The 11,121-nt window shown below is 56.6% G+C and overlaps 2 protein-coding genes across 2 annotated transcripts; both read left to right on the top strand.

Annotated features, from left to right (window-relative positions):
- The first annotated feature begins 920 nt into the window (after window positions 1-920).
- Window positions 921-2,048, top strand: LOC135422992 (hemoglobin subunit alpha-D). The gene is made up of 3 exons (XM_064672722.1): window positions 921-1,079; window positions 1,193-1,397; window positions 1,873-2,048. Exons 1-3 carry the CDS (start codon window positions 988-990, stop codon window positions 1,999-2,001), a joined length of 426 nt encoding a protein of 141 aa, XP_064528792.1. The 5' UTR covers window positions 921-987; the 3' UTR covers window positions 2,002-2,048.
- Window positions 2,049-4,294: 2,246 nt separating this feature from the next.
- Window positions 4,295-5,137, top strand: LOC135422991 (hemoglobin subunit alpha-A). Its single transcript, XM_064672720.1, has 3 exons — window positions 4,295-4,451; window positions 4,602-4,806; window positions 4,908-5,137. The coding sequence occupies exons 1-3, from the start codon at window positions 4,357-4,359 to the stop codon at window positions 5,034-5,036; spliced, it is 429 nt and encodes a 142-aa protein (XP_064528790.1). The 5' UTR covers window positions 4,295-4,356; the 3' UTR covers window positions 5,037-5,137.
- The last annotated feature ends 5,984 nt before the right edge of the window (window positions 5,138-11,121 follow it).

Genomic DNA, 11,121 nt, shown 5'->3' with positions numbered 1-11,121 from the left:
AGGAGATGGCCTCAAGTTGCACTAGGGGAGGTTTAGGTTGGATATTAGGAAAAATTGCTTCATGGAAAGGGTTGTCAAGCCCTGGAACAGGCTGCCCAGGGCAGTAATGAAGCCACCATCCCTGGAGGGATTTAGAAGGTGTGTAGGTGTGGTGCCTGGGGACACGGTTTAGTGTTGGCCTTGGCAGTGCTGGGTTAATGGTTGGACTTAATAGAGGGATTTTCCAACCTGAATGATTCTATTATTCCATAATTCTATGGTTGTATGACCAACCACCATGTACCCTTACCAGATGTCCCAGTGTTTATGGGGAGAGGCAGGAGCACATGTCATGGTGGGAAGAAGGGAAGGAGCCCAGGCCTGACAAGCATCGCAGGACAGACTGGGTCACAGCGCTTACCCTCCATCCTCAGGCACATCCCCTTCCCTGCCCAGGTGTCTCCAGGCTGCTGGAGGGATGGTGTTTCTCATGGCAGACCCCCAGCATGACCCAAGGCTCATACTCAGAGGCCATGGGGTCCCTTGGGGCAGAGAGGGGCTGGATGTGCCGGAGCCTGGAGGACATAGGACCAGGGACACTTGTGGGACTCACCCCAACACCCACAGAGCCAGGCAGGGCCCTGGCCCATCCAGGGGGACTGGTGGGTCACAACAGGAGGCTTGAGGACATTCTGGCCGGGGCAGACAAGGCTGTGACACCCACGGGACATCCCCATGGGGCAGCCTGGCAAGGTGCTGCCCCCAGCCTGGTGTGGGGCTGGTACAGTGGGGCAGGGCAGGGTAGCCGGGCCCCCCGGGGGCCTCCTTAGGGCTGGGCCCCCCAAGGCAGCTGGGGCCCCCGAGGCAGAGCCACAGCCACTCCCTGGGCTGGCCGTGCCCCCGCCCCTCGGTGTGATAAGATAAGGCCAGGCAGGGGTGCTGGCAGCTATAAGAGGGCGTCCCCAGGGGTGCTGCTGCCACCAACCCCTGCCTACTCCAACCGCCGCCATGCTGACCGCCGAGGACAAGAAGCTGGTCCAGCAGGTCTGGGAGAAGGTGTCCGGCCACCAGGACGATGTTGGAGCCGAGACCCTGGAGAGGTGCAGGCTTGGGGACCCTCTGGGCAAAGGGGATGAGTGGGTGGGAGCCCCACGGAGGGGCCGGTGTGGTGGGTCCGGCTGGGCGAGCACCACTGACTGTCCCGCTCCCCCAGGATGTTCGCCGCCTACCCCTCGACCAAGACCTACTTCCCCCACTTCGACCTGCACCATGGCTCTGAGCAGATCCGTGGCCATGGCAAGAAGGTGGTGGCTGCCCTGGGCACTGCTGTCAAGAACCTGGACAACCTGAGCCAGGCTCTGTCTGAGCTCAGCAACCTGCACGCCTACAACCTGCGTGTGGACCCCGTCAACTTCAAGGCAGGCGGGGAACAGGGGGCAGGGGTGGAGGATGAGGATGGGGATGGAGAATGGGGGACAGGGGATGGAGGATTGGGATCAGGATGGGGGACAGGGGATGAGGGATGGGGGACGGGGATGAGGGATAGAGGATGGGGGAGAGGAGGTGGCTGATGGGGATGAGGATGGGGGATGGGGACGGGAAACAGAGGATGAGGGACAGTGGACAGTGGACAGGGATGAGGATGGGGGACAGGGATGAGGATGGGGGACAGGGGATGGGGGACAGGGATCAGGATGGGGGACAGGGGATGGGGGATGGAGACTAGGGGACAGGGGACAGGGATCAGGATGGGGGACAGGGGATGGGGGATGGAGACTGGGGAACAGGGGATGGGGGACAGGGATCAGGATGGGGGACAGGGGATGGGGGACAGGGACTGGGAAGGGGCCCTGGGGCTGTAGCAGCAGTGCTTAGCCCCGTTTTTCCTCGCAGCTGCTGGCGCAGTGCCTCCAGGTGGTGCTGGCCGTGCACCTGGGGAAGGACTACACCCCCCAGATCCACTCTGCCGTCGACAAGTTCATGTCGGCCGTGGCCTCCGTGCTGGCTGAGAAGTACAGATGAGCTGCCACCTGTGCCCGTGCGCCGCCAATAAAGACTCTTTTGCCGCAGCTCTGAGTCCGTCTGTGCCGGGGCCGAGGGCTGGGGTGGGCTGGAGAGTGGCAGTGCTCCTGCCGGGGGGAGGGGGCTACCAGTGAGACCAGCTGTGGTACAGGAAGGGCAGCACTGGCCATGGGCTCCCTGGGTGTCCCTCGGCGTCCTACCTGCTTCCACCCCTCCCCAGCATGGGATGCAGCCGATAGCAGGACCCCTGGAATGTAGCTCAGCGTGGCACTGGCTGTGCCTTCACCCCTCCAGGGAGCAGGGGAAAGGCTGTGCCAAAACAAATTTGGCTCTTGCGTCCCTTTGAAGGATTCTCGGGGTGGGAAGGGAGGATAAATCCTGCCTGTCTCCATCTATCAAGACAGCTAGCTGTTTAGGACTTTATTAGGGATGCTGTGGGAGCTAAGTTGCTTGCATGAGCTCCAAAAGATATCAGAGAATTCATGGGAGTGAAAAAAATCCACCACAGATCATTAAGCACAAAGCCCCTGAGCCACAAATCCCAGCTGGCTTCCAGGGAAGAGCCCCTGCACCCATCCCAGGTGTCTACACCTCCCCTGGGACATGGGCAGGCTTGGAGTGGGGTGGGCAGAGCTGCAGTCCAGCACAGGGACACTGGTTTCAAGGCTTTGGAACCTGAATTTAAAAAAATCCCTGATCAGTTGATGGGCTGTGAGACACTAAACTAGCCCTGGGTTTGCTCTGTGCTGTGACACTGGAGGGAGGAGATGAGGTCCTGCAGGAGAGGGGTGTCCAAGTGCAGGCAGAAGGCAGGTATGGAGTGTGCAGGGACCCTGCCTGCACACAAACAGGGCTGACAGTACCCGGCCATGCTGGCCCCTGCTCCTACAGGTGAACCCACAGCGTTTTTCCTCCATCCTCAGACACATCCCAGACTACATCCCAGTGTGCTCTTGTGTGTTTACACCCATTTATTCTTGTGCCACCGGTCTGAAGTGTTCTACTGCCTTGGCAGCTTCCCCCCGATGCACACAGGCTGTCCCGCCGCTGTTTCCCAGAAGATCAGCCCCCCCTCGTCCCTCCCCACTCTCTCCCCACTCTGAATTGGTGCCAGACCGAGCTAATCTCCCCCAAACACAAACGATAAGAACCGTCGGCAGTGGAGGAAACACGGGCGTGAACTGTCCCCTGCTGGACTGTGCCAGCTCCCGAACCTGCTGGAAGCTCCACAAGCCCCTTCACCCTCCTCGTCTTCCTCACCATCCTCATCTACCTTGCCCTTGTTACCCTCCTCACCTTCATCATTTGGGGCACACGGGGCTGGCCATAAACCACCGTGGCCCAGAGCATCTTCATTCCCACAGCACCGGCAGCAGTGCCGATCCCCGTGGGCTCTGCCAGGTGTCCCCCCTTCCCAGGAGTCCCCCAGTCCCCACAGCACTGGCACCAGCACAGGCTGTGAGCAGGAGAGAGGGCTGGGGCAGGGGAGCTCCGGGGTCTGTGTGCAAAGGGATGGGACGGTGGTTCGAGGAGCAGGGGCTGAAGAGGGCACACACTGTGGGGTACAGGGGTTCAGGGGCACTGAGGGAACGAGAGCAGGGGGTGCAGCAGGGCAGCTGCGTGCTCAGGGGCTGTGTTGGATGGTGGGGGACGAGTCTAGTGTATGGTGTATGGTGTATAGGGACGGCACAGGTGTGTGCAAGGACGTGTCAGACGGCAGTGTGTGTAGGGGCAGTGCATGTACCAGGGCAGCTCACACGTGTGTGGAGGCTCCGCTGGATGGCCCAGTCTGTACGTGCAGGGGCCCACGGGGCCGTGAGTGGGGGTCGGGGATGCTGGGCTCAGTCTGTGGGGCACAGACTCCCCCACGCTCCTGTCCCCACCGCCTGGCCAGAACCCATCCAGGCTGTGCCCGGGGCTCCTCAGCCCGTGCCCCACTCCGCGCTGGGAGGGGACACACGGCAGCTCCTCCGCCGGTGCCAGTGCAGACCTGACCTCAACCCAAGCCAGCCCGAACCCTATACCTGAACCTAAATCTCATCCTAACCCTAAGCCTAACCCTACTGTCAGCTTGTGCCAGAGGGGCAAACCACTGCCTGCGCTGAAACAAGCCCCGACCCTCCCCCTGGCCCGACCCGGGGGTGCCGGGGCACAGCCCCCCCGCCGGTGCCGGTGCCGGGTGGAGCGGGGCGGGGGGGTCGGGAGGCGGCCGCTCCTGGCCGGGGTCCAGCGCCCCGGGACGGGGCCAGAGCGGGGCGGGACGCGGGGGCGGGCGGGGCCCCAGCACCGCATATAAGGGCGGCGGCCGCCAGCGGGGACACCCGTGCTGGGGGCTGCCAGGGCGAAGGTGACATCATGGTGCTGTCCAGTGCCGACAAGACCAACGTGAAGGGCGTCTTCGCCAAAATCGGCGGCCACGCCGAAGATTATGGCGCCGAGACCCTAGAGAGGTATGTGTCCATCCCCGGCAGGACCCTCTCTCCTCTCGTCTCCATGCCCGAGTCCCTCCCATCTGCCCCCATTCTCTCCCCATCCGCAGCTGTCTCTGCCCTATGTCTCTGTCCCTGTCTCACCTGTCCCTGAATCCGTCTGTTCCGCAGGATGTTCGCCACCTACCCCCAGACCAAGACCTACTTCCCCCACTTCGACCTGGGAAAGGGCTCTGCTCAGGTCAAGGGTCATGGCAAGAAGGTGGCGGCTGCCCTGGTCGAAGCTGCCAACCACATCGATGACATCGCCGGTGCCCTCTCCAAGCTCAGTGACCTCCACGCCCAAAAACTCCGCGTGGACCCCGTCAACTTCAAAGTGAGCGTCTGGGAAGGGGCGACCAGCCCTGCTCCCCTCCTGCACCCCTTGGCCACCCCCTCGCCTCACCCCCTTGCTCACCACCTTCTTTTGCCTTTCAGCTGCTGGGCCAGTGCTTCCTGGTGGTGGTGGCCAGCCACAACCCCGCTCTCCTGACCCCGGAGGTCCACGCTTCCCTGGACAAGTTCCTGTGCGCCGTGGGAACCGTCCTGACTGCCAAGTACCGTTAAGACGTGTACCGTGGCTGGAGCTGGACCCAAGGGGCACCACCAGCCCTCCAACAGCGAGCAGTCAAATGTTCTGAAATAAAATCTCTTGCATTTGTGCTCCAGCTCTGGTGTCCTGCTCTGTTTGCTGCCTGCGGGGAGGGAGCAGGAGGGATCTACTTCGGGGATCTGAACTGGGGGTCCCCCCGCCAGGTGGGCACATGGAGGAAATGGGCACTGGTTTAGCAGTGTTTGGAGGGTGGTTACCCGACAGGGAGACACTGCTCTGCCAGCCGTGGGGCTCCGGGAGCAAGCAGAGCATTTCCAGGCACCGGCAGAGGGGAAAGACTCACAGAGGATCACAGGCTTCCTGCAGCTCCAACCTGTCCAGGCTGTCCCACCAGGGCTCCACGCTGGGATCCCCACCAGCCCCATACACCCCTTGTTCAGGACGAATTGTCATAGAGCATCTCCTTCTGGAAATGCTCGTGGGAGATGGTGGGGTACAGGGGCTCCCTGCACCTCTGCCCCTCTGTGTGGTGGCACAGTGAGGGCACCCCAGGACATCTCTCTGTGCACCCTCAGCACACAGAGCTATGCAGTGGTGTAGGACTTCTTCTGTCTCCACCTAATGCTGCATTGCTGGGGTGTCGCTTTAGGGGAGTGCTGGAGAACCACAGGGGGAGCAGATGGGGCCCAGCTCCAGATCCAGCAGTGTTGGGGGGTGTCAGGGCAGGGAAAGGAGCCCAGGCAGCAGAGGGGTGTGGGGTGTTGTGGTGTTGGTGTCTGCACAGCCCCCAGCCCTTATCGCAGTCCACAGCAGGGCGGCCGTGGGGGGCTGATAAAGGAGAACGTGGGCTCTCCTCCAACTGTGGGTGTGGTGGAGATGGGGCAGCAGATAGTCTGGGGGGGCTACAACCTGCGGGGTGCTGAGTAAGGCTGCCCTGTCCCTGCCAAGGCTGGGAGGTGCTTGGTGAAGGGGGGAAGGTTCAAGGAAGCCCCGGGGTTCACAGGTTCATCTTGCCACGGTCCCCTTTGATCCCTGGCACTTGCAAGGGATCAGCCCCAGCCCCATGGCCTCCAGTCACTGTCAGTGAATGCACAGAGACAGGAAAGACTCCAAGGACTCCAAGGAGAGAGAGAGGCCCTCCAGGCCCTGGGGTTTCACCTGCAGAGCACCACCACACCATATGCCCACCGCCCCTGGGCACGGTGAGGAAGGAGGAGAGAGCTGGTCAGGGCATCGCTGGCCAACCTGATCCACCTTTACACGGAGCAGGTGTTGGAGCAGGTTCCACCCTTCCAGCCAACGTTACCCAGACACAGCTGTGGGCACAACTGTGCTCCACAGAGAGCCTCTGCTCCCTGGGGATCCTGGAGAGAGCGGGGGTATGCTGGGGGCTCAGGGCACAGAGGCGTGCGAGGCACTGTGGGCTGGTGTGTAAAGCACTGGGAAGAGCCAGCACCAAATCCAGCACAGGCTCAGGCACCTCCAAACCCTCATGGTCCTGAGTGTGGTGGGTGCCAGAGGCAAGGTGTAAGAGCAACATGGGGGTGGTGTGTATGTGGAGGGTGACACTTTGTCCCTAAATTGGGTTTCACTTCAAAGTGCTCCCAAGCCGTGCTGTGCCCTCGGGCAGGACACATGGGGTGGCAGTGGGCAGTGCCCTGGCTCTGCAGCACTTTCCCAGAGTTCTGTTTTTGGCCAAAGAACCTCTGATCCCGTGATGTCCCAGCCATTTGTCCCTGCTGCCACAAGATGGGGACCTCCAGCCGTGGTGCTTTATCGGGGCCAGGCAGAGGGTGCGAGGGCCAAGCCTTGGTCCTGCCTGCAGGGGTGGAGCAGGGAGAAGCAGCTCTGATGGGATGGGCTTCCAGCCAGCCCCAGGTCCTGAGTGCACTGGGGACTCTGGTGCCAGCTTGGAGGGGTGCAGGACCCTCCCCAGCAGCCCATGTCCAGTGCTGAGTGCCCCTCCTGGCTCAGGGCACCCAGGGGCTCCCTTCCCTGGGCATCCCTTGGTGGCAGTGGTGTTGTGTGCCCCAGGACACAGCCCACCCCACGGGACAGACACTTTGGCTGCAGCTGGGCTCTCCCTGAGCTGGTATTCCTGCCCAGCTGCCTCAGGACCTGCTGGCATCTCAGCAGCTGTGCTCTGGAGCAGGGCAGGTCCAATATTCACCCTAGTGCTGGCCCAGGGTGATTTTGCAGCTGGCATTGCTGCAGCTCCAGTGCTGATGGGAGATGTGGAGGCAACCTCTGCATTGCCACAGCAGCAGCAGCCCAAAACGCCCCCAGGTGACACTGATGAGGTGAAATTTGGGGACAAAGGCCCCTGATCCAGGCCATGGCAGCACTCAGGAGGCAGAGTCACACCAGGCAGCTTCAGGGCAAGATGGGAGATGGACATCTCCAGGTGAGAGAAAAGCCTGTTTTGATGCCTCCACTCTCTGGAGCCCTTTCTTGGCTCTCATTACTATTTATTTTGGATGGACAAAGCACCTGTGGTGCAAAGATATCCCCAGAACAGCACAGTGTTTTGTTATAAGATGTCACCAAGGCAAGTGGCACCTCAGAAACCCCATTTTTATTAAAATAAGGAGCTAAAATGACATCAGGAAATGAGTTTGATGCTTATGACTCACCTGATCAAAACACTTCCACCAGTCTCTTGAGGGGCTGCAAACAGCATTGACCACATAGGTTGGATCCTGCTCTTATTAGCATTGGATGAATAGTCATGGCCCTAGAGAGAATGTCCTGGAAAGGGACACAGAAGCACATACTTCTGGAGGATGTCATGCATCCTAGGGGAGTTCACCAGGAATTATCTGTGATTTACAGAAAATGCTAGATCAAAATTTAGCAAAGAAGCAGCGGGAACATAGAGAATTAATTCCTTACTGGAAGCTGATCTTAGGAGACCAGTTGAGAGGTCCTCTTGCTGGAACGAGGAGGGAAAACATCATGTGTTTTACAAACTGTTCTTGTTTGTACATCCCCTATTGGAATTCAATATGGCAATAGAATAACTCACAAGTGGTGCAGCCAATAGATCTTCTGCTTGTTTGCTGTGTGTCTGGACAGTCACTCTTTCCTAAATGTCAGAATTTCCCTACTGGACTGATCTCTCTGACTTGTCTGGATCAATCTGAATTTTCAGCCAGTGCTTTCAGTCCCTCCAGCTCAGGAACATCTGAGAATTTAATAAGCACGTTCTCCACTACAAGTTATTGATGAAAGAACAGTGAATGATAATGTTAAACCAAGGACTGGAGTCTGCCACAGAAGGAAAACACACTCATCTGAAATGATTCATTCTTGGAGATGGCCATGCTTATTACTCATTTCTTTCTTTGATGAAATGTCCCACTGGTTTTTTGTGACTTGAAGTTGACTGGTTCATAGTTCCTTGGCTTCCTGTTTCTACCCTGATAAGAGACCCCATGGTCTCATTTTCCATGACCCCCTCCCCCTCCACCTTTTCCCACAGATACTGGATGTTTGGAGGTGGCTTCAATCAGTTTTTGAGGTGAAGGGGATTTTTTTAGGCAAGCAGTCTGAAAATAAGGAATGATTGAAATATACTTTAATTCAGACTTTCCAGGATCCTCCCACCTCCTCCACCAGCTGTTTTGCCAGTGTGAGAAGGAAGAGCAGTAGAAGACAGAAAATAAGCATTGATTAGATTTTCACTACAAAGATGGAAATTGAATAGAAATGCAAAACTTCTCTTCCTGCTGGTTGCCCTATCTTCCTACCACACAGCAACCACCTGGGAAGATCTGAATTTGCTTAAGGATGGAACTGAGATCACAGGCAATGGTAACATCCGTGGTTCCTCTCTCCCAGTGTTGTTTTTGTGCTGTTTTCAGCTACAGGAGGTGCCATCTGGGGAGGGCACAGGCCCCTAGCCAGCTTTGGTTGTGCTCCTCAAGCTCCCACAGCAGCAGTAACAGCAATTCCAGCCAACATTCCTGCCTGTTGCCTTCAGCATCTGTCAGTTGACCTGCAGCTGCTCATGAATTTGCTATACCTTTTATAAACCTGCTGATCCTATTTGTTTCCACAGCCTCCTGTGGCAGCGAGTTCCAGAAGTTCATTCTCCCACCTGGCCCATGTAAAGTCCTTTTCATCCATTTTGAACCAACCTACCAGGCTGATCAGTGGCCTCCATCTAGTCATGCAGCACCTGATGTGCACCAGGTCCACATTCATTTTATGACTGTGTAGAGCTGGCCCTTTTTGTCCCCCCTTCCCCAGGGAAAAATCCCAGCCTCCCCAGGACCCCCTCACACTGTGCTGCCCCATCCCCTGGATTATCTCAGTTGCTCTGCTCAGGGCTCTAAGTCCACTATGCTCCTACAACCTGTTGTGGTAGGGCAAGAGGTGATGGTTTTAAAATAAAAGAGGTTTGATTTGGATTAGATTTAAGGAAGAAGGCTTTTACGATGAGGGTGGTAAAACACTGGCACAGGTTGCTCACAGAGTTGTGGCTGCCCCATCCCTGGAAACATTCAGTACTGGGCTGGATGGGGCTCTGAGCAACCTGGTCTAGTGGAAGATGTCCCTGCCCATGGCAGAGGGGGTGGACTAGATGACCTTTAAGGGTCCCTTCCAGCCCAAAATATTCTATGATTCTATGATCAGAGGCCAGAACTGCACAGATGTGGGTGCACCAAGCTGTAACACAGCATGCAAGAGATGCCCTCTTTCTTGTTCTTTGAGCCCAAGCCCTTCCTGATGAGATCACCACATTTTGTTGGCTTTTTTTTTTTGCTGCACATCAAGGCTAAAATTTTAGTGAACCATCAGCAAGGACTCCAGCATCTTTTTCCTGAGCTATAATAGCCAGTTTAAGTTCAGCCTCCTCTGTTTTAGATCATTTTTCCCTATCTGTGTGACCTTCTTTATCCACACTGAAAGGACTGACCTTCTATTTTTCCATTTGTGAGTAACACTGAGAGCTGCACATAGCAAAGCTCCATGGACTACATCAAATATATCCTTTCACCAGCCTCCTGCAGTGATGGAGAATCACCTGACTTTTCTGTCAAAATCCAAAGCATGCAACTCCAACAGATCTTTGGTTCATATTCCTGGGACACAGTTTTTCATTATGCTCTTCCTTCCCAGATCCCCTGTCATGGTGACAAGTCAGAAGTGAACTGCTGGGTAGACACAACTCAGTGAGGATCTATCTGGAGATAGCTAAAACATGAGGTTTTCAGCCAGCACCACATTTTCACTCCTTGTACTGGGACCAAACAGAGACAGGGGAGCAGATTGTGCCAGCTCTGTGCTCTCCAGAGACCTTTGTACGTGGCCAGGAGGATCCCAGCTATGGATTTATGGAAAGCAATACAGCAAAATGTGCATTGCAGCTGCTCATCCAGAAAGCTTTTATACCTCCCTCAATGGTTGAGCAGCTGAGTGCCTTTATTAATAGTAGAAGTATATTTATCAAAATTCATGGGTCAGCATTGTTAAAGCTCCATAAATTCAATTTGGACAGGCCACCATTATTTATTTTCCAGGTCGGTGCCTCAAAGAGGGATAATTTCAGTATATAGTCCAGACTTCTCCCCAGGCTTGTTTGAAACACTGTAGGAAATACACTCTCCAAAACAGGGTCTTTCTCTCTTGTCTGACTCCCTGATGAAGGGCTGTGGTTGGACCACAGAGCAAGAAGCAGAAGTGGTGAGCCCAGACCATCACATGGGCACAGAGTGAAGTGTGTCACTGAGTCAGACAGAAGCCCTGGCCATGGTCCCTCAGGTTTCAGCACAGTCAGAACCTCACGTGGGTTTTTCTAAATCCTGTGGGTTTTTGTTGCCATCACAGGAGGAGGCAGATATCACTGCAGCTGGATCTTCTGCCTGGCTGCAGGTCATGGTGATCCACCTGCAGCACTGCCTGTGGAAGTGGAGGAAGCTTCAGCTTCTCCAGCTCCAGCTTCAGCTCCAACTCCAGCTCTGCTGCAAAAGGGAGACCCTCCCTGATCCAAACTCACCTGCTTAGCTAAAGGGGACAGAGCAATCCAGACAGTCACTAAGCCAATGACAACATTTTCATGTCCCCATGTGTTTGGAGCAGCTGTCAGTCTGGAGG

Source organism: Pseudopipra pipra, chromosome 16 (assembly GCF_036250125.1).
Source record: "Pseudopipra pipra isolate bDixPip1 chromosome 16, bDixPip1.hap1, whole genome shotgun sequence".
NCBI classification, from domain to species: Eukaryota; Metazoa; Chordata; class Aves; order Passeriformes; family Pipridae; genus Pseudopipra; species Pseudopipra pipra.
The sequence above is the reverse complement of the archived record's forward strand: the minus strand, read 5'-3'. Positions and strand labels throughout refer to the sequence as shown.